The sequence below is a fragment of the Grammomys surdaster genome, unplaced genomic scaffold, assembly GCF_004785775.1.
Source record: "Grammomys surdaster isolate TR1022 unplaced genomic scaffold, NIH_TR_1.0 64, whole genome shotgun sequence".
Taxonomy (NCBI): domain Eukaryota; kingdom Metazoa; phylum Chordata; class Mammalia; order Rodentia; family Muridae; genus Grammomys; species Grammomys surdaster.
The window spans coordinates 13343102-13366238 of NW_021604566.1; the positions used below are offsets into that span (position 1 = coordinate 13343102).

A 23137-nucleotide genomic window follows, 5' to 3' on the forward strand; every position below is an offset into this window, starting at 1 on the left:
TCTTTCTTTCTTTCTTTCTTTCTTTCTTTCTTTCTTTCTTTCTTTCTCTCTCCTCCTCCTCTTCCTCTTCCTCCTCTTCCTCCTCCTCCTTCTCAGATCTTAATGTATTCAGGACCTCAACTTTAGCCTTCATCTCTTCTCAGTTTGGAATCTGCCCTATTCATTAATCTTTTCTCATGCTGTCTTAACGGGTAAGAACTACTAATCTACATGCTCAGTCCAAACCTCCTGAGCTTCCTATATGCAGTAGCTTATGGGGCATGCATCCTTGGAAGGTCTAATGGCATTTCAAACGCAATCCTCATAAAATGAGATCAAGCAGTATGCTTCTCTCATGTTTTGATTAAACGTTGTTCATCACTCAAGTGTGAGATCTGGAGTTCCCACCCCCCCCACTCCCCATCAGCCTAGCTAGGCTAGTCACTTCTGCCTTCTCAACTTTTTTCCCCGTCTCTCTGCCTCATCACACATCAATACTCCCGCGTAGCTTGGCTGTACTCATAACAGTCTACCACCATTGACAAAGCTATTTCTGTTAAGAGAGGCAGAATGTCATGGCTCCTCGGGACTGACAATACACAAGTCACGAAACTCCTGTGTCCTGTTCTCTGCCACTCTTGCAGTCCAGTCCTTTGCCCCATGTCTCCAATTTTTCAGTAATGAGAAAACTGATTTACTTGTAGTGTACACCTCTATGCCTTTGTCCTGATCTGGACAGGAAGGTTAATGGGTGTTTAGTTCTGCAGTAGCACACTGTATAGAATGCACTGTATAGAATCCTTTTCCGTGGATAATCTGGGGCGGGGGGGGGCAAGACAAGTTTTCCTTACATCAGGGATCTTGTTCCACTTTGGTCCCCAGAATCTGCTATGGTAGAAAAGACATGGTGTGTGGTGAACATAGTAGAAATGCATCAGAAGTGCTTTACACGAAATGGCCTCGCTGTCTGCACAAGTTGGTGACTTTTTAAGACGCCCGCACCCTTGGGGCTTCAGTCTTCCCGCTGTGCAGATGAAGGGCAGCAGGGTGGCTGGTTGCCCGAGGGCTGGGCTGGGTGGCTGCCCGCGCGCCTGCGCCCTCTGCTGCTCCTGTCCTGGCGCATCTCTGTGCGCGTGTGTCTGTCTGGGGAGAAGAGGCTTGGGTGACAGGCCAGAGGTTAGGGAAAGAGTTAGCTAGCTCTACTCGTAGTCTCACTTGCTGATTTCTCGGCGGCGGGACCGAGATCGCCTCCGCAGGCGGCAGACCCATCTTCCCACACAGCCGCCGTCCTACAGCCGCCGCTCTTCTCCCAGCCCGGCAGATTGGTCGTCACTCTCGCTAGTGAGTTGCGAAAGCTTGTGCCCCCAGTAGAGCAGCGAGCTGTCTCTGGAGGCTCTGTTCTCCTACGGGCTACGCGCGCGTGTGTGAGTGCGTGTGCGCGCAGGGGTTGTCCCTGGGATTCCGCTTTGGTTCGGAGAGCTCGGGGCGGGGATCCGCGTGTCCATCCCATCCGAGTCTGCGCCGCGATGCGGCTGCTCCCCCAGCCAGGGGCTCCGACGCCGGGATTCCCCAGCTCGGCGTGCAGCCACGAGTGGATTTCCCCGGGAAGGCTCAGGGGTGAGCGGGCGGAGCCCAAGACCCGGCTTGCAAGCCACTGGCAGGCTGGGGATCTGGTAGAGAGTAAGGTCCGGAACAATCCTGGGAGATACAGTGGCCGCCACCCTTCGGTCAGCCCCTCCGCCTCTCTCATCCTTTTTTCTTTTCGCAGCAGCATCACAAAAGCTCAGCACGAAACCCAACGCTGCAGAATCCCAATGCCTCCCATCTGGTGCACTTCGCCGCGGGGGCGGGAGGAGTATAGGGTTCCCCAAGATTAGGGATGGAGTTTACAGCGGGGGCGCACCTGTGTTAGCGCTCGCTGAATTCAAACCAAGTGCTGGATCGCACAAGCAGTTCCAACGTGAACTCTTTGGTGTGTGTGTGTGTGTGTGTGTGTGTGTGTGTTACTTCAGGCCTTTGCACATCTCACGTTCTCGGAGTGTGCTTGGTTAATAGCACACCTCCAGGCCGGCGCGCCCGTGCTGAACCGTTTCGGTGGGCTCCTCGCGCACGCTGTGCCAGCTTGCCAGCCTCTCTTTGTTTGGTTGTGGCTTCACCCAACCATTTGCAAAGCAAATTGATTTTCGGTTTCGCTCAACATTGCGCTCTGGGACTTAACGTGGGCCACAGCCTCCAATGCCCTTGTTACTTGTAATTGAATATAGTTCTTTCCGGCAACGGGCTATTTTTAGTGTAGAGAATAACCTCGCAAGTATGCTGACCGGGGAGGAGGGTTGAATAAGTAGGTGTTTGATAGAGGAGACGCATTCACATCTCATCGCGCACACGTGCTAGCGTACAAGTGTGCACACACATTTCTACACGTAATTTTCTTTCTACCGCGTAAAAAACGTATTTTAAAATTTGAGACCAGGAATGTATTGTGTGCTTGTAAAAGAGAAAAAAAAAACTTTCCTTTGTTCTTCTGGGAATCTTCTATTTTGAGTCATGGAGTAGGAGTACCAAAAGGTTGCAATTAGTTCACTCGAATAAAAGACACGGCCTTCTGAGTCAGAGCTGCTAGGTTGATAATTATTAACATATAAAAGCAAATGCACTGTTTAAGGCAAAAGGGGCGGGGCGGGGGCAGACCCGCCGCAGACAATGAGCGTGAGTCTTGGCGGACCGCCTGCTGCTCATTGTTCCGGGACTTGAGGCTGCAGTCTCTGCCGGTTCCTCCTGCACAGTTCAGCTCTTGGCTAGCACCTCGGTCCTTCTGTGGACCACGGGGTTACTTAGCACTAGTCCCCGGGCGCGGGGGTGCCAGCCCCAACTGCAGCCATCCTTCTCTGACCATCCATTCTCTGCTTTACAGCTCAGCAGCTTCACGATCCTGTGTGTCACAAGCCTTTCGGTGGGCACCGAACACGCCTGGGACCACAAAGTGAGATGTTGTTCGGACAATTGCTCTAAGTGACTCCACACTGGGCCCAGGTCGCTCTAGCTTCTGGCCACCGTCTGAGAGGCGGCGGCAGAGGGGATGAGCACCGGACGCGCAAAGCGCCTACCGCGAGCTATCCCCGGGAGGTGGACTCCAAGCAGGGCTCCTCGAAGGACCGCGCGGACCTTTACCTCCCCCGGTACAAGGTGGCGAAAGCTTCCTGTTGCGCCTTGAGTCCGGATGCTCTGGGCATCTCCCTGCTGCTGAGATGTTCCGCTTCCAGTCTCTGCCATCCCCAGCCCGGGTCTCAGGAGGGGTGGACTGAGTGGGCCCCGCATCAGCCCCTTGTGCAGGTGGATGAAAAGTGCCGGAGGCCTTGCATGGGATCAGCGACCACACTTTAAGAGCCATGGACGAAGGGGCTGCGCAGTCCCTGGCCCAAGAGCAGCTAGAGGCACCTTCCTTAGTAGGAGCTGTCCAAGAGAAGTTCGAGTCAGAATCCTTCAGGTCTAAGAGTTTACCGGTCCTGCACAGCGCCTCCTGTCGACAGAATCTCAGTGCTGGGAATGCAGACGGCAAACTGGCCTTGGGCTGCGCTGAAGTTTCAGGTCGCCAAGAGATGCACCTAGAACGGAACTTGATAGTCCCCAGCCCTTCTGCTCCATCCACTTCGGCAGGCACTACAACGGAACTTATGGACTGTAACCACAGGATGGACCCCAGCAAAACTGTGTCAGTATCTTCCACTTTGGCCACACTCCAGGAGAGAAAGTGTCTCTACGTGGTCCTTACGGATTCTCGCTGCTTCTTAGTGTGCATGTGTTTTCTGACTTTCATCCAGGCCTTAATGGTCTCTGGGTACCTGAGCAGTGTCATCACCACCATCGAAAGGCGCTATAGCCTGAAAAGTTCTGAGTCAGGGCTGCTGGTCAGCTGCTTTGATATAGGAAACCTGGTGGTGGTGGTGTTCGTCAGCTACTTTGGTGGCCGTGGGCGAAGGCCCCTATGGCTGGCGGTGGGTGGACTTCTTATCGCCATCGGGGCTGCGCTCTTCACTTTACCTCACTTCATCTCGCCTCCCTATCAAATCCAAGAGTTGAACGCTTCGGCCTCCAACGATGGCCTTTGTCAGAATGGCAACTCCACGGCCATCTTGGAGCCTCCTCCCTGTCCCAAGGACTCGGGAGGAAATAGTCACTGGATCTACGTGGCTTTATTCGTTTGTGCACAGGTTCTCATTGGAATGGGCTCCACACCGATTTACACCCTGGGACCAACCTATTTAGATGACAACGTCAAGAAAGACAATGCATCCTTGTATCTAGGTAAGACTTGCAATTCTCAGGCATGTCATTGACTCACACTGACATTCCTTTTCTTCCCCAAATACAAAGGAGCACAATCTTTTGTAATTTGAAATATATTAAGCATTATGGTTCACTACTTTTGAGTTCTGTTTCTAGTGTGGTATGTTTTCAGTTTGGGATAAAGAGTTCTTTGAACTAATTTTCAGATAAATTTCACAGTTGTCTTTTCCCACCCAATACAAAGGCTGAACAATAGGGTAGAATAGACTTTTCCTCTTGCTGTCCACCTTTGGGAAATCTCTATTTGTCAAGTTTATCTTCTAAGCTTTCCTTCCTAGAAATGACCAGAAGGGAGGAGAGCTCACCAGCAGTTTTGAGTCATCGCTTTTCGTTGCTACCTCTGTTTCTCATCTCCAAAAGCAGATGCTTGGGTAGCCAGACCACATATGCTTCTACACCTGTATTCTGAAACATGTCTGCATCACCCAGCACCAACTAAGCATGCAAACCAGCAGATGACTAAGTTCTGTCTGCCACGAGGAAGCAACAGCATGGCCATGGGCTTATCTGGGGCTGTTTTCACTGGGCTTGTTTTCACTCACTGACTGGAGTTTGTGAGAGTCCATTACTGTCATTACTGTCTTCTAAGAACACAGGCTCTTGGGTTTCATTCCTTGACTTTCATTGAAGAGCACAGCAGACAGAGGTGTTTGAGATAAGTTCAGGGTACCCATGGGAGGTCAGCCAGGTAAGGGACAGGGCTAACTGACTTCCTAGAAGTAAATTTGGTGGTTGTCAGCATCTCTCTGTAGTTAGTAACTGTTCCTTCAACAGTGCACTAAAAGATGGATTTGAACCCTGGAAAGGAACAGTGCTATACCGGCTAAGTGCTCTGTTTCCTGATTTGCTGGAGTCCACCTAAACACTTAAAACACCTAAAGGCACTGTGTGTGTGTGTGTGTGTGTGTGTGTACATCTGTGTATACACCACAAGACAACCTTGGACGTTGTTTCTCCCCTGCCCTTACTAAGACTGAGTTCCTGGCTTAGAACTCACTAAGGGGCTCCTCTATCGGGCCAGTATAAAAGTTCTTATCTTTACTTAGGAACTTCTTAGGTCTGTGTCGGTAGGTTTCCTGATGTCTGAATGGGATTTTCCATGAGAGTGGAGGAGATAGTAAGTGCAGGAGGGCTATACTTTGCCTTCAGTTCACCCACTGGCCTGGAAGAGTATCTAATGTCACTTCATTAGTAGATATACCCACAAGATTTGTTTCCTGTGGATGGAGGAGACTAGTTAGAGCACCTCCATGTCTTCCAACACTTAATGAAGAAAGCTGAAACAATGGTGAAATGAATATCAATATACCCACTCACTAGACTTAATAATTCTTCATTTTATCAGCTGTGAATGATGACCTGAGCCTGTAATTCCAGTACTTGGGAGGGCGAGGTAAGAGGATTGCTATGAGTTTAAGGTCCACCCTGGGCTACATGGTGAGTACTAGGTCAACCAGGGCTACATGGTGAGATACTGTCTCAAACAACAACCAAAACTTTTCTTTGTCATGCTTACAAGCACTCCCGTGTGTGTGTGTATTTGACGTGGGGAGTTCAGCATACCTTTTCTAGAAAGAAGGGTATTCTGGGATTGGAGTGTAGCTGAGCTGTAGAATACTTGTCTCATGGAAGATGCCCTGGAATGGCTCTCTAGAACTACCAGTCAGTAGATAAACAAACAGGGAAGCAAGTAAATGCATTCTTTCCCACACTGGCAGATGACCCACATGGTAAGAAAGTTAAGAACTGTACCTAATACCATCAGACACCTTTCCAAGTTCAAATTTCAATTGCCACCCAAAATCTTTTATAATTACTAATGTTAAAATCAGGAATTCCTCAAAGGTCACGTCACTTATTAATATAATTACACTTGGCCATTTGCCACTGTAGCTTTCATAATGCAGAACAGTGTTTCAGCCTCTTGTGTGTGTGTACGTGTGTGTGCGTGTGTGTGAGTGTGTTTGTGTGTGAAGTAGACCTTTTGACTTTTTTTGAAATAATTTTAAATTGATGACTGCCTCAGGATACATTTTTAAGGAAGCCCCACCATAATTCTGACTTACATTAAATGAATTTTAGTAATCAAAATAAGATTTTTTTCTTAGAAAAGGGCTCACAGTGTAATCTGGGATGGCCAAGATTCATTAAGTATGTAGTCCAGGCTGGCTTTAAACTTTCAATACTTCTGCCTTGACTTCTTGAGTGCTAAGGTAGCAGGCACATACCAACACATCTGATCAAAACCTTTAAAATTGGCTTCATAGGCTCTTTCTGAATGAATTAAGATCAGGAAACTACTAAACAGTATACAGAATACAAGTATCCCAGAATACAAGCAATGTTAACCAGTCAGAATGTGGGAATTCCTTTCTAGTGAGTAATGACAGCAAAACACCTCATGTTATTCCTTCACAAAGGTATGTTCTATATTATCCACCTCCTTCCTCTCTTTGCTGACCTTCCTAGTCAGTCTTTCCAGCAAACAGCAAGAAGAAACCTACTACCAGATAGTCCCTTAGAAACTGAGGCTCTGCATATAGAGAAAGCTTTGTCAGTATTAGTAATAAGTTGGGTGGGAAACAGCCCATGATTTGTAGATATATTTCAGAGAGGGGTATATATGTGTGTGTGATACTATGTTGGCAAATATATATATATTTTTGAACCACAGGGAAAGGAGGAAAATGGACACCCAATGAGGATAGAAAGAAGGATGCATTTCTAGAATAAAGAGTCACCGGTGGGACTGGCAAAATGGCTCAGTGGTTAAAGGCGCTTGCTGCCAAGTCTGATGACCTGGGTCTGATTCCTGGGATTCACTTTGTGGAAGGAGAAGAGTTACTTTTAAAAGTTGTCATCTGACTTCCACACACATGTTGTGCCATATGCTTCCTCCCTCACCAAAGTAAATGAGGTGCAATAAAACCCTTTTAAAGCTACTTGTCCACTTGGAGGACACTGGTGATGAATGATGCTTGGGATGGGCTGTCTGTCTGTCAAGTGGTGCAGGCCCCAGCTTTGCCCTGGAGCAACCACTTAGTCATGAGTCCTGACTCACATCTCAGGAAGGACTGGAGTTGGCCTGAACCACAGACAGAGCAGTGGAGTTGGAGGCGATGGCCCAGATTCCATCCTGATGCTCGCGGGGCATTTTCACAAACTCCTTCACTTCACCTGGCTTCTGTCTCCAATGTGAATGATGGCAGCTTTCCCTCAGTACTTTGTAGACTAAGTGATTTCATGTGTATTGTGTATAAGAGTCTGTGAACGGCATGGGTGATGCTTCATTGTCAAAGCAGAACTCAAGCTCATCCTAGACATGGGCAAGAGGGGAGTACATGATGGTTTAGTACTATATTTATCTTCTCCTTTAATAACCAGAAATGAGAAAGAAATATTGTGCAAGAAACCAAAGGATTATATAGGGAATCACTCCCTCAAAACAGGACACAGGAAAGTCTTGGTCAGCACTTGAGCAATGTTGTTTCCTAATTACATTTTATGAGGCCTCAGTGTGTTGCCATTAGAAGATTCTGTTTGTCCCCTCGGATGACTATCGCTCATTAATGTACGTCACGAAGGGTGCTTATGGCTTGTGCAATGCAGCACAAGCTCTTTTAAGTGTGAGGGGTTTGTGGTGGCCCCATCTCATGACTGTGGTTCTTTTTTTAAATATATGGACTACACTTTGAGCAAAGGACATTCTAATAGTGACAGAATTCAACAGACTTGCAGCAACCTGGGATCTAGGAAGGAGCCAGGCTGAGAGTTTACTTCTGAGTGTGTCCTCACCCCCAAAAGCAAGAGGAGGTGCATTAATGCCCCTGTATATCTTGAAGAGTGGCAGAGGAAGCAGGGGCAGGAGTCAAGTAAGGGAAGCATCAGAGTAAGAGTTTATTTTCCCTGAAGACTTTCGAGTCGTTTTAAAATTCTGCTTTAAATTTGTCTGTCCTCTTTACAATGTGTTTATCTTTGTAAGCCATCTAAAATCCTTTTGGAAGTAGGCTTTGTGCAAAGCTTGAGTAAATGGAAAAAGTAATCTCCACCAACAATGAATGTGAGACAGAATGAATATTAGGGAATTTCAGGAAACAAATTCAGGCTCGTGGAGAAAATCTACTGGAACAGTGTGGGGCAGTCAGGGACAAGGGGCAGGTAAGAGCTCTGTGGGAGGCTGTGCAAAAGCTCCCCACATACCTGGGACAGCTATGTCCATGTTAGACCATGTGTGTCTTCTGCATGTCTAGCAGGGGGCTGGGCTTGTCTGCTGTGCTGGTATGCTGGTGGTTTGTTGGTTTAGACCTCTAAGGCAAGTTATCAGACCACGAGGCTGAGAAGCAAATGACTTCAGCGTCCAGTAGAACAGCATGAGTTTCTGACCTTAGGGGAGAAGTCAGTGGTTGGGTGGTACTGATTTTTTTTTCAGCCCAACTGCTGGTAAAGAGAGCATTTTTTTTAGAGTTAGTATTCTTGCTCTTTCAAATTCATGGAGCTTTCAAATTGCTATTTTCACATGTGTAAGTTCCTAAATATATAAATACATAAACACAACCTGCTCAGTTCATATAATGCTGCTTGTATGTCAGAAGCAAGACAAGCCACACTTCCTCTCTCCTCACCCGAGGCTTGTGTGCACAGTTGCGTTTCCCTCTGTGGGTGGGACTCTCCGTGTGAGAAGCTCACCCAGCCGTGCAGTTGCAAGTGGGGAACACCAACACACCCACAACTCCTTTCTGCTTCTTTTCCGTGTTTTGCTTGTTTTAATTTTTGGAGAAGGTCTCATGTGGCTAAGGCTGGCCTTAAACTCCTGATCTTCCTGCCACACCTCCCAAGTGCTGGATTACAGATATTCTGTCTGTCTGGACCGATTCCTTTTTTGTTGGTAATCTAGAAATAGTAACAGTACACTGAGCCTGTGGGTCAGATACCTGTGAGGTCTGTTTTGCATGAGGTTTTGGACAACAAGGGACAGATAGAAAGGCAGACATATTGGCCCCATGCAGAGATTCAAACCAAGATGTATTCATTCTATTCAGTCCCAATTTGTCAAAATTATTATTAAATGGGCAAAGAAACCAAGCTTTCAAAGGATTAAAATATTAGTGCTGTGAATAGTGTGTTTCCTCAACACCATCCAACAGCCCCACTTCTAGTATAGATTTAAAATAAAACTATTGGAAACAATGTTTTGAAATATTTATACACTCTTGTTTACAGCAGCACTATTCACAGTAGACTAGAGTTGGAAATCAATGTCTACCAGCAAGAGAGAAGCTAAACAGAATGTCTTACAAGCAGACAATGAGATATCATTCAGCCACAAAAAGGAAGGGAATTCAGACACCTAACACGACACTGATAGCCTCAAAGTCTTTATGATGAGTGAAATTAGCCATTCACACTAAGCTTAAAACTGCATGATTCAACTTATACACTGCCTAAAGTAGTTAATTTCTAGAAACAGAATGACTTATATGGATTATAAACCCAGATGTCTTTCCAAAAGTCCTTATTACTGTTTGCATAGGAATTCTGAAGATTCCAAGTACTGGGAGGTTAGGACCACCTGGGAGTGTGTGCAACCTCCCCACACCTGTCGATTACTGGACAGCTCTAGTTCAACTCTGAGGATTACTTTTCTAAGTGTGTGCATTCCTTCTGGGCATAATTTTAAAAGTAAGAGGAGGAAGAGGAAAAGAGAAAGAAGAAGATGAGGAGGAGGAAAAGAAGGAGGAGGAGGAAAAGAAGGAGGAAGAGAAAGAGGAGGAGAAAAAGAAGAAGAGGAAGAAGAAGGAGGAGAAAGAAGAGGAGGAGAAGGAGAAGAAGGAGAAGGAGAAGAAGAAGTGTTTGTAGAAGGAAGACAAGTGGATTGTAGAGTAGGTATTTTAGGGAAGCACCCAGGGAGAGAGCGTGAGAGGCAACTTAAGGGTCCAGGGTTGTTCATGTGGGTCTTTTTGTGATTGTGAGACTGATATCAGTAGGTGCTGCTGTGTCCCTTAGCTTGTGTTGGAACCATGTGTTTTCAATTTCTCATTGCCAGAAAAAAAAACCAAACAGGTAGGGGATTCCACAGTAAAACACACTGGGATTCCACAGCTGCCTGGTACAGGCAATTTTGTAACTATCAAGAATTACCAGTCCTGAAGTTCTTTTCCCAGAGAAAACTACAAGGATTTCAGCTCATTCCAAATCAGTGGTTCTCGATCTAGGTGACTTCACCCATCTTCCAGGGACATATGACAACGTTGGGAGTCACTTTTGGTTGTCATAACATGGAGGAGGCCCACTGGCATTTAGTGATGTTTAGGCCACAGACAGATTCTGCTAAATATGCTACAATGCCCCAGAGGGACTCACTTCAATGAATTAGCCAGCAGAAAATTGTCAATAGTGATACTTTTTTTAAAAAAAATCTTTCAGAGCCAGGCAGTGGAGGCACACGCCTTTAATCCCAGCACTTGGGAGGCAGAGGCAGGAGGATTTCTGAGTTCGAGGCCAGCCTGGTCTACAGAGTGAGTTCCAGGACAGCCAGGGCTACACAGAGAAACCCTGTCTCGAAAAAAAAAATCTTTCAGGTTATGTATGCTTTCCTGGGGTCCTCAGACCTCTGGATCATAGTCATAAAAAAGGTCACAGGCTCAAAAAAAGGATAGACTTGCATGTTGAAAAGCCATCAAGAAGAGGAAGCATGTGAGCAGGAAGACATTCTAGCAAGGGAGAGAGGAAGCAGAGAGTACTCACCTCATTCCCTGCTACATGTAGGCCTATACTGTGCTGTGCTGAGAGACAGTGCATGATAGTGGGTTATCTTAAAATATTTATCGTGTTATTGTTTTATTTTTTTGAGATTTTCATGTAATATTTTTTCTATCATGTTCTTTTCCATTTTTCAGCTCCTCCCAGACCTTCCTCTCTTCCCTTCCTACACAACTTCATGGTCCTTTTTCTCTCTTAAAACAAAACAAAACAAAACAAAACAAAACGACAAACTCAACTGAAAACTCAGAGTTGTATTTGGTAGCACATGATGTTATTGGGGGTATTGTCCCCCCCACTATATGGTGACTCTGTTTCAGTTCATTTTATACATGTATGTATTTTAGAACATTCCTATAATAGAACATTCCCATATGGCTTTTTAGAAGGACTTTAGCATTGGTTATCCTCCCCATATTTCCTCCTCTACCTCATCCTCCACCCTAGCCCCTTTAAATTTTCTGTTCTAGCTCTTCCTTTATTTCTTTATAACACTATATTCTATTTTCCCTTTCTCGGAAGATCCCCTCCTCCCTCCGGTCCCTCACTATACCTAACCTTTGTGGTATTCTGAATGAAACACACATATTTAAAGCATAAAACTTTTAAAAGGCTAAAAGCTTTTGTCGTCATTTTCTTTTTCTCATTATTATTGTTGTTGTTGCTGTTGTTGTTGTTGTTGTTGCTGTTGTTGTTATAGTCAAGGTCTCTCTCACTTTGTATCCCTGGCTGGCATGTAGAACAGGCTGCTCTCCAACAAAGACTTTGTGAACTACCTGGTGTGGGTGCTGGGAACTGAACTCAGTTCATACTGCAAGAGCAATATGAGCTCTTAACTGCTGAGCCATCTCTCCATCTCTAGTGGGTTATAGTTAATGGACGCAAAAATATTGAGGCTTTCATGATTTCTATGGTGACTTTAGACTTTCTGGACCATATTCTTGGATTAGAGAATATTGTAATGTTGGGCTCTGTGTGTGTGTGTGTGTGTGTGTGTGTGTGTGTTTGTAATTTTTAATAAAAAAGGAGGAGGAACATTCCCCATTTTCAAGCTCTCTTTTAGGGATGGTGACTTCAATTAAAGAAAATATTCAGGCAAGGGATTCTGCAAAACCATAAAGTAACTAATCAGCATCTAAAGAGAGTTCATCCCCTAAATAGTTAGGCCCTTGGAGGAGATGTAGGATGGATGGATTTAATGAGGGGTAATAGACCTAATTTCTCTTAAAACAACTGAATGCTGAGATTATGGAAAGACAAAATGACAAAACATCAAGTGAACAGCAACAACACAATAACTCTGATGTAGTCTCAAATGGGGGTGTCTAACAAGGGCTGTTTTCACAGCAAACATTTCTGCGTTTAAAACATGCCAGCATTGTGTACGTGTAACCAGCACATTTTATTTATAAAAGAGCTCAGGATCACAGCTACCCAACCCATAGCCCATTTAATAGTCAAAGAAATCAAGGTTAACTCATGTGTTCAGAGTCACTCAAAAACCATCAAAATTGGGACTTCATATGAAGCTGCAGAGGCTGTGACCTCTGACCTGAGAGAGGAACCACGAATATCAGATGACTGGCTTTTCAACATTCACAAGGGCGGGAGCTGAAATAACTTTGTTACCAAACCAAACCAAAATACCAAAAACATCTAGTTTACAACCCCCCCACTCCCATCCCCACCTCTTGGAACCTGGGACTCTGGTCTGAACTACTTGGAGGCAGCCTGCTGCTTTTTCTTGAGCAGTCTAATATCCTTTGAGTACTTTTCAAGCCACGTGGCTTGAGCTGCATCGAAGTTGCCGAGTGACAGCTGTCCTCTGGGACGCAGACATTCCTTTTGGCTCTTTTTCCAGCAGCTGTGTATCACCTGATGGCAAATTCAGACTATTTCCCCTCCTGGGAGTTGTGATTCCTTGTGAAACTCTCACCCTGCAAAAACACTAATCCCTGTTACCAAATATAACTTTGAAAGGCAGGTGCAGGTTATTCTCTCTTAAAAGTAAAGAGCATGCTCATGTAATTAATATATTATAGCAGGACGAAATTAAATAATCTGCAAGAGCTTGAAATAGAATTGTACTGTCCCTGGCATTCTTGGATTGGAGACTTTTTAGCTATGATGTTTTGATGATGATAACAGTAGGTTTGGGTCTTATTAGGTATTTTCTTATGCTTCCAAACTTGAATTCTGGTGAAGGTCAGAGATTTTTTTTTTTAAAGATGTCTTTATTTGAGTAAGAAAAGGGAGGGGTTTCAATGAACAAGATTGGGCGGAATGAATCCCAGATCTTGAACGTCCTAGTTGTTAACCAATTTATAATCAATTATGTATATTGACAGAGCAAACGTCCCAATCTAGAAGTGTCTTTATTTAGCTAGAAATATGTTTATAGCACATATGTTTAATTTCTCCTGTGTCCTTATTTGAACTGCATATTAATGGCTTCCCTTATGATGAAAGAGAACAACAACTTTTAAACAAATGCAAAAACTTTTAAAGAGACAGTTGATAAAATACCTATGCGAAAATCTGAAGTTAAAAAGAAAAGAAAAACAAACTCAAAAGAAAAATAAGAGTCTTAGAATAATGGTTCTGCAATTTTTTTCCTCTATCATTCTTTACTCCAATCTTGCAAAACATTCAAAGAGAAATACATTTTGATTTCTTTAACTAGGACTGGGGAAGAGCAGCAGCAACCAAATGCAAGATTCAGTAGTGACAGGGCTGTGGCGAAAGCTCAGTAGGCAAAGTGCTTACCTTGCAAGCATGAGCACAGCCCCAGAGCCTTGCTTTAAAAAAAAAAAAAAGACAATAATAAGCAGCACATGGTGACTGCCACGGAGGCAGAGACACGCCATTCCTGCTGCGTGTTGGCCAGCAACCTTAGCTTAAGTGGTGCATTCCAGGGCAATGAGAGATATGGGAAGTAACATCCAAGGTGAGTTTCTGGTCTATACGTGCACACAAGTGCACATAAACACCCATGACAGCACTTTTCTGAGTCACTGGGCTCAGAGTTCTGAGTATGGAATGTTCTTTCCTGGTAGCCTTAGAGTGACCTTTGCTAGAGAGAGGCCCTTAGGACCCCCACAAGGATTCTAGTGGGACACACACACACACACCCTTCTGTGAGACTCACTGCACCTTGGGAATGGTTTATTGAGGACATGACCTTTGTTGGTCATTCAGTTCAGTAGTAATGATCGGCTCTACATAGGTGGCTGGCTTGTAATTTGACAGAGACTCAACTGTACTCAATTCCACGACTGACAGATCAAATTATGTAACTCTTTGGCAGCTGGGTTATTCCCTCAGTCACCTTCTAATCTAATCTGTGGTTTTGTAAGGTCTGAGTGGGGACAGTGGGAAGTACTGTGTGTCGCTTCTAAAATTAACTCTGGGATGAGTTCCTGATCTGTGAGGAATTTGCAATCTAGTCTGATGATTTCTTTGGCAGCATTGCTGGATGGTTGAAATGATCGTCGGCTGTGTGGACTCCAGCAAGTCATGTGGTACACTGGTTTCGGTCTGGACATCTGTAAGTGGGTAGAACTGAATTAGAGGCAGAACTCTAGTCTCTGTTTTCCCCGCACCTACTGTGCTATAGACCCCAGTGAGGCAGATGTAAGGTACTTGTCACTTGTGTTTGATGTGACTTGGCTGCCTGGGTTTGAATCAAGCCCAGCTCTGTCCTGGCCAGTGGTTTAACTGGGGGCAGATGCCATAATCTCTCTTCCCCCGTAAATACACGAGTAGTAATTTGCTCTTGGATGTTAAGATATGTGAATCACTTAAGACAAGGCTGGGCCTGGCAAGGGATTGAAGACTCAGAGAAAAAAAATTGAGCCAGTAAGATGGCTCAGCAGTAAAAGTGATGGCACCAAGCCTGATGACCCAAGTTCAATCTCTGGGATCCATATAGAGGAAGGAGAGAAGGAATTTCTGCAAGTCGTGCTCTGATCTCCACATGTGTGTCCCCATTCTCCTTCCTCATGTATACATGCAACTAAACACGTAAGTGAACTTTACCATGGACTAGAATGTAAAAACACAACACACTTCTGTTTGGGAGGAGAGCGGTGTGAGCTGTGTTGTAGGTGGCAGGGAGCAACTGGTTTCTTTGAATTGGGTGCTTGCCTCTCGTTGCATATGTGTTGACTGACTGTTTGAGTTACTGCTTTTTGGACTGACCCTGGGCCAGAGGGACAGAACGTGAGGGGTTTGTCCATCAAAGTGTATTTTGAAGGGTAGGTGCCCTTCATAGGTATCTGTCACACCATCCTGGGATCGGCTACCCTGTATTAGGGGTGATTGCTGATATCCTTTCTATAAGGTAAAGACAGATAATAAATAGCTTCCTAAGGAGAGATACTCTGGCTACGGGCTTCTGATAATTATGATGCGAGTTATTGCCTATAATTACGTTTAATTGCTAAGGATCACAGGAAGGCATTCCTAACTACAAAACTCACAGGCTGTTCTTATTCCTTTTCTACCTTATATCATATTTAAATATCCATGATTGGGTCTCTAGTCAGTTTTTGTGGTTTCTGGGATGGGCCTTTGATCTCAGGGGTAGTCCACTGGATGATACATTGCCTCAGGAGCTTTGTGTAAGTGCAAGGTGAGACAGACAATGCAAAGTAGCAGACAGGGCCCTGGGGACAGGCTTGAGCCTTCTGGTTCCACTGCCCTTACAGAGGCACATGTCTCTGTGTGCAAGCATGTGAGTGTCAGAGCTGAGGGAGTAGAGGCAAAATAAAACCAGTGGAGGAAATGGCTATGGAACACTTTCTGGGTGCTTCAAACCATCTATCTCCAGGATCAATTTATAGCTTATGGATTACTGTCAAGTCCTCTCACGCCTCCTCTGTCTAACGTTACTGAGTTTGCCATGTGGTGGTGCTCCATTCAGAGTTTTCATGGCAAATCAAGGGACTCTAGGCCAGATTATTTGATTTTTCTGTTTAAGTCCTCTCCTGAGGTATACCATGAATGTTGAGAGTGCTATCAGGGATGATGTTCATCAGTGATCCAAATAGTCTGTGCTGGGATACCTCCTGGTCATTCCACTACACACACAACTCCAGAGACATTTTTGGTTTTCTTTCCTGACACGGATACCACCAGCTTCTGTCCTGTCTGCATCTATCTGCAGCAACACCTTTCAGCTGTCTCCCAGGCTCTTTCTACGTCTACCCTTCCTATTCCAAACTTTCTACCACCATGCTCTGCCCGATGCATCTCCCCCATGCTTATTGCCCAGGGCTTCAGATTCTGCTCTCAGCTGGGTCCCTGTGGATTCCAGAAGACGGTTCCCTTGGATCTAATAGGTGACTTTTCCAGACTGCAGACTTTAGTTTCTATTGCCATCATCTTCAGCTAGGCCAGTGCCACTGTGTGTGACCTTTTCAAGCTCTCTGAAATTCACTGGGGCTAGGACACTGGTGTACCCTTGGTCTGGATTTCAGATAGGAAAAGCACACTCAGGTACTTCAACATAGGCAGCTCTGGTTCTCCTGGGGCTGTCTTGTGCCAGTGGCTGGTGAACTCACTGGATCAGGCAGAGCAGGTATAAAGAAGGCTTGTGATCCTGGGTGTGACCTTGTGAGTTAGCTCTCTAGCTCACTGTTCTGGCCTTGTCCTCAACTTATAGATGGCTCTGCTTATCTCCAGGAGGTAGGAAAGAGGAGCCAGGCTCCCCCATCCAGCTATAAAGATAAAACCGGAACCCAGATACAAGACTGTACTGCATTCCCCTGCACCCAGCCTGGGTCAGTGGTTTTTGTTATCTCAGTACATGGAAGATAGCATAATAATAATATTCAATTGATATCATACTGATGACGCCATAATTACACTGTCATCTTGTAAGCGGCCCTAGAGAAGCAGGGCTTTGCAACATTTCGACCAGGCTGGTTTTAAACGACTCAGGTGATTCTATGTCTTTTTCACATTTTGTTTGACAAAGTTGTCTACATTTGGCTAGCTTGTTTGTCTTCATATTTTAAAGTTTACCTGCAAGATCTGGGCACAGTGTCACATGCCTTTGCTTCTCAGGAAGCTGAGGCAGGAAGATCTTGAGGGCAGTCTTGGGTAGATAGCAAGGTATTGCCTCAGAAAAATGAAAACAACCCCAAAATTGTGTACCAAACATTGTTATACTATCTTTGGTGGACGATGTTTTAGGTTAAAGAGTTTAAACGTTCCATTTCTCTTTGGTGTTGGTATATTTCAGATACTTTTAAATCATGAGCTGTCAGCCTACCTGGATTATGAAAACATCCAAGGCCATTACGATATATTCTCTTTAAACGCTTGATTTTAGAGATTGTGTGCTCATTTTTGAACTTCTACACATTTGCCTTGTTTTGAGAGAAACAGGCAAAAATGAAAACTGAGGGTACATATTTTCAGATAAGGTGAACTTCTTATAAATATAAGTAAATAACACAAACATAAATAACTATACATGAAATGGGAATTAGGTTCTTCGCTTTTGTATGGATTCCTTTAGCTAAGACAATTCACAATTACACCTTGCATATAGCTTCTAAGAGTGTGTCCATTCACTAAAGTTTGATCTAGGGCTTTATTTCTTGCCGGTCACAAAATCCTGTAATGATTGGCTCTTTCATTTTTGAGTTTCCTCCTTTTCTTCATTGTCTGGGATTTTAGTTTGAGGGCTGTTAGTCCTTTTATCAATGCCACAGTACAGTCTTACTGATGACTCTGAGGGCTCCCATGGGGATTTCCTGTACCTCCTTGGACATTACTGGTTGATTATACCCTTTGCTTTAATTTACTCCTACTGATTTAGAGCCTTCTGAGTGCTCAGATGTGAGTCAATCTGAATTACTGCTTCAGAGCACACCCTAGGAGGCCACTGCCAACTGCTTTCTTAGGTGACTATCTGCTAATGTGGTTAATAAAAACCCCATTTCCCCCTAAAATGGCTAAATACTTTATTGTCAACATTACTACCCCATCTTTCGTCTCTACGTGCTACCCTTTTGTTGGAAATTTTCATTAGATATTCATTTTAGAGTCACTATCATTTAAAAACTCATTAATTTCTTTAAAAAAATTTATTGGCCAGGCGGTGGTGGCACACGCCTTTAGTCCTAGCACTTGGGAGGGTAAGGCAGGCTGCAAACCATAGGCAGATCTCTCAGTTCAAGATTAGACTGGTCTACCGAGTAAGTTCCAGGACAACCAGGGCAGCATGGAGAAACCAACCCTGTCTGGAAAAACCAAAACTGAATGAATTGGCATTGTTGCTAATGGGCTTAGCAATGACTTGTACTTACGTGCAACTTGTGTGTGCTGTTTCGATTAGATATGTTTTCTCCACATAGAGGATAGTCATGCCAAAGGCTCAGTTCACTGAGTATCACTTCCTCTTAATGGACAAATTCTTAATCTTACTGCTGTTAAAATCAGAAGTGAAATATTTTTTAAGATGAACTCTTGCCTGCTTTAGGAGTCAGGCTGGCTGTCTTGCTATCTTAGGTACTTTTTATTTCTGTGAAGAGACACAATGAGCAAGAAAACTTATAGAGGAAAGAGTTTAAAGGGTCTTGGTGCACTAGAGGATGAGGTTATTTCACATCAGGGCACGGAGCAGGCAGTAGGCAGGCAGACAGGCGTGGAGCTGGTATTACAGCTGAGAGCTCATATCCTTATCTGGAAGTGGGACACACACACACAAAGAGAGAGAGAGAGAGAGAGAGAGAGAGAGAGAGAGAGAGAGAGAGGGAGGGAGGGAGGGAGGGAGAGAGAACAGTACAAAGATAATTGGGAATGGAGTGGGCTTTTGAAACCTCAAAGCCCAGTGACACACTTCCTCCAACAAGGTCACACTTCCTAATCCTTCCCGAATAGTCCCAACATCCAGGCTGGTCTCAAACTCTCTACGTGGCTCAGTATGACCTTGAGTTTCTGATTCTCCTGCCTCTGCCACCTGAGTGCTGGGATTAAAAACATAGACTAACATACCTCGTGTATGTGGTGCTAGTCTCAAATCCAGTGCTTTGTGTATGCTAGGCAAGCACATTACCAACTGAACAACATCAGCAGCCATAGGAGGATTCACAAATGTGTGGGAATCAAATTACTTGACAAATATCCTTTAAAATGTAGACTTTTGCTCCCTGTCCCTGTCAAACTAATTTAGTAGGGGTACATTCCCACTGAAAATATAATGTGTCGTCTATGATATCTTCCCACATGATGGAGATCGCCATCCTATAAAACCAAGGCAGAAAAAAATTCCCTTTGAAGGAATGTGTACGGCTTTGTCTCTAATTCTGCATTCACCTGCCACAGAGGTTCACATTCCAGCTCCCCCATTTCTGACACTCATGTGATGTGGAGCCCTGGTCTTCAACTCCTGCTGTGGACCAGGCTTTAACTCCTCAGCAAGCGTGCTGCATGATGGGAAGCCACTGTGGACTGTTTTGATGATGGGAGGGCACTTTATTTCTGGTGCAAGTGTTGGGATTTTTGGCTTGTAACACTGTTACCATGAACATTGTGAGCTGGTTTGGGAAGCTAAATGCATCTTTAAAGTGTGTGTGTGTGTGTGTGTGTGTGTGTGTGTGTGTGTGTGAGAGAGAGAGAGAGAGAGAGAGAGAGAGAGAGAGAGAGAGAGAGAGAGAGAGATGTAAATATATGTGTGTGTGGGTGCATGTGCCCATTTGTGAACTTGTGGAATCCAGAAGAGGATGTCCAGCATCTCCCTGCCTTATTTCCTTGAGGCAGTGTCTCTCACTGAACCTAGAGCTAGGTTGTTGGCCAGCACACCCTACTGATCTTCCTGTCTCTACTGTCCACAGTGTTGGGGTTACAAGTGTAAAGGTAGTCATGCCTGTTTTTTTGTGTAGGTGCTGGGGATTTGAACTCAGGCCCTCATGCTTGCACATGCAAGCATCTTCCAAGCCCCCATTTTGGAACTTTACATTTATCGAGCTTGTCATTCTGTGAAAGTTTAAGTGTGCAGCTTTTTCTTGTTCTTCTGCCTTCTTTCTAGTTTTAACTTATTTTGCACATATGTAGTAGACTGAGTGGTTTAAGTTATAATACAATAACAAGAAAAGCTTTTATCTTGGGATCTCAGGGTCTAGGAAAGCCCAGTATGAGCCCTAGGGACAGCTCCATCTTGCCTCTTCCCCCTGGGGCGTCTACAAAGCTGGGAGCAGTGCCTTTGGGAACAAAGTCTAGCTGCTAGGACTTGCCCATGAGAGGCTTTTTGTGCTCCTGTGTGTATTTGAGAAATTCTCTCTTGCTTCAGGTGCATTTTAAAAAGATTGGTTGCTAGCAGTTTAGTAGTGGGAAGGTGCAGCTAGACATGAATAATCTTTTGAAACTCAGTGTATGCTTCAGGGGACAATGGTCTGTAGGTATTCCTTCTCCTTTTCCCACATGAGCTGGGTGCTGTGCTCACTAACTGATGTGCTAACAAGGACTGTTGGGAGCACAGCTCACACCACCACGTGGAAATCCAGTCACCAGGCTTAAGATCCGTGAAAGGAGTCCGAGCAATGATTTTTGGTACTCTGGGCGCTCACAGTCACTCCCTCTTACTTGGGCAAACCTTGGGGTGGAAGTGAAGGACTCCCATAAGGCAGGCAAGCGCTCTATCACTGACTTACACCTTTTATGCCCAAAGACTGCTGCAAAGGTGACCAGAGCTTGAATGACAACTACCATTCATGAGAAGCAGTTAACACCTGCTTTTTTAACTCTCTCTCTCTCTCTCTCTCTCTCTCTCTCTCTCTCTCTCTCTCTCTCTCTCTCTCTCTCTTTCTCTCTCTCTCTCTCTCACCTATCTATCTATCTATCTATCTATCTATCTATCTATCTATCTATCTATCTAACCTTATCCAACTACTTACATGTGTATGTCTTCCAGTTTGTGTCTGTGCATTGTGTGTGTGCATTCGTGTGGAAGTGTCTTAGTTAGGGTTTTACTGCTGTGAGAGACTCCATGACCAAGACAACCCTTATAAAGTCAAATATTTAATTGCTGCTGCTTACAGTTTCATAGGTTCAGTCCCTTATGGATGCAGCAGGAAGCATGGCAGCATGCAGGCAGGCATGGTGCTGGAGAAGGAACTGAAAGTCTACATCTTGATACGCAGGGATCCAGGAGACTGTTTTCTGCAGGCAGCCAGGAGGAGGGTCTCTTCCACACTGGATGGAGCTTGAGTACTGAGAGCTCAAAGCCCACCCCACAGTGGCACACTTCTTTTAACAAGGCCACACCTCCTAATAGAGCCACTACTCATGGGCCAAGCATATTCAAATCACCGCAGGAGGTCAGAGGTCAACCTCAGGTGTTATTCTGAGGAGCCATCTACTTTGTTTTTTGAGATAAGTCCCCTCACTGGGTTTATAAGTCTCACTTGATAAATAAGATTGGCTGGCCATTGAGTACCAGAGACCAACATGTCCCCAACTTCTTCCAATGCTAGGATTATTATCATGTGTCACTACGGTTGTATTATTATTATCTTATATTGATGCTGGTGATCAAACAGATCCTTATACTTGTGTGGCACACACTTTACCACCTGAGCTGAGCTCCTAGCCTACTGGGTACATTTATTCTTGAAAGCTATACATGATTAAGGACTTGCCACCTCCAATGCGGTGGAGTCTAGAAGCATGCTTTCCTGGTGCAGGTGTGTGTTTGAGTCTGGTTAAGAACTCAGGATTAGGGCTCTGGTGGAGGTCACTGTCCATTTGGGGGTAATGCTTTACTTTCATTGCAGCCTGGCCACTTTGCTCCTCCCTGACGTTGAGAGTGGACTCCTACCCTAGACAGCTAACAGCTGGGAAACAAGTTAACCTTTTTCCCCCACCCTGAGCAGCTTGTGCCTTGAGAAAGTCATTGATAGACACCCAGAGGGGACATCAGGAAACACATTCAAGAAGATACAGGGAAATTCTCTATTTGGTTGATTTTTAAGGTACAGATCTTAGAGCCTATCAAAAAATGCTTGCTTCTTGGCTTGGTTATATTGTATATTTTCTTGGTCTAAACTCAGAAACCCAGAGTACTCCAAAAGGCACGTGGAAACCTTGGCAATCTTAAATACCACCTGGTATGTGACCTATTTCCCCAATGAAGGTGCTAGTGTATTTTCTAATCTTCGTCCCTCCTCTTCCCTGATTTCTGACCTGTCAATGTCCCTTCATGGCAAGATTCTATTCACAGCGCTCACTCAGATTCCTTCTTCTCTGGCTAAGCGTGCCAACACAGCCTGTAACCTTAGCACTTGGGAAGCTGAGACAGGAGGGGCAGGATGAGGCTAGCCTGAGCTATAATGTGTGTGTGTGTGTTTTCTTTTCACTGTGACTGGACACTTGACAAGAAGTCACTTAAGAAGGAAGGCGTTTATTGCCTCATGGTTTGAGGGTACAGACAGACAATCATGTGGGGAAAGCATGACAGGTGGAGTGTGAGGTGCCTGGTCATATGGTGTCCATAATCTGGAAGCAGAAAGACAGGACCCCACCCCATAGGATGGTGTCAGACCTGTTCATGATGACGCCCTTCTTTTAACCCTTTCTAGTCACCCTCACAGTCTCCCAGAGATGTGTTTCCTGTTTTGGAGTGCTGGAGGGAGAGGATGAAGAAAGATTTGGGTCCTAGTATCCCTTTTTTGCAATTAGAGATTATTCAAGGACATGAAGTGCACAGGGTAGGAGGACCATGGAATGCAGGGCTGCTTCTGTGGCTGGTGGCCAGGCCTGCTGCTAGATGCTGTGGAACTTCCAAGATGAAAGGAGCCTTGTAGCCTGGGATGGCAGTTGCTCCTCCTGAGGTCCACCTAGATTGAAGACTGAAGCTGAGCCAGAAGGAATAGAAGGTCATGTGATGGGAATTGGGAGAAGAGGCTGAAAGCAGGACTTACAGACATGCTCTGTCTGTACTTCTGTCAGGATATAGAATGGTCTAGAAGACATTAAGGTTTGTTATAACAGGTATTGGTGTCTTTCAGTAAGAGAGAGAGAGAGAGAGAGAGAGAGAGGAAGA

The 23137-nt window shown here is 44.9% G+C and overlaps 1 protein-coding gene and 1 pseudogene across 3 annotated transcripts in view; one reads left to right on the forward strand and one right to left on the reverse strand.

The window, feature by feature from the left end:
- The first annotated feature begins 2718 nt into the window (after positions 1–2718).
- Positions 2719–23137, forward strand: part of Slco5a1 (solute carrier organic anion transporter family member 5A1) — a 114731-nt gene continuing 94312 nt past the window's right edge. For 2 of the 3 annotated variants that reach the window (XM_028770229.1, XM_028770246.1), the window contains exon 1: positions 3369–4284. In XM_028770229.1, the coding sequence (XP_028626062.1) occupies positions 3369–4284 (916 nt within the window). Of the gene's footprint in view, positions 4285–23137 lie in introns of all 3 variants that reach the window. The other variant, XM_028770236.1, reaches the window with a different exon arrangement.
- LOC114624029 lies at positions 20517–20628 on the reverse strand (annotated as a pseudogene).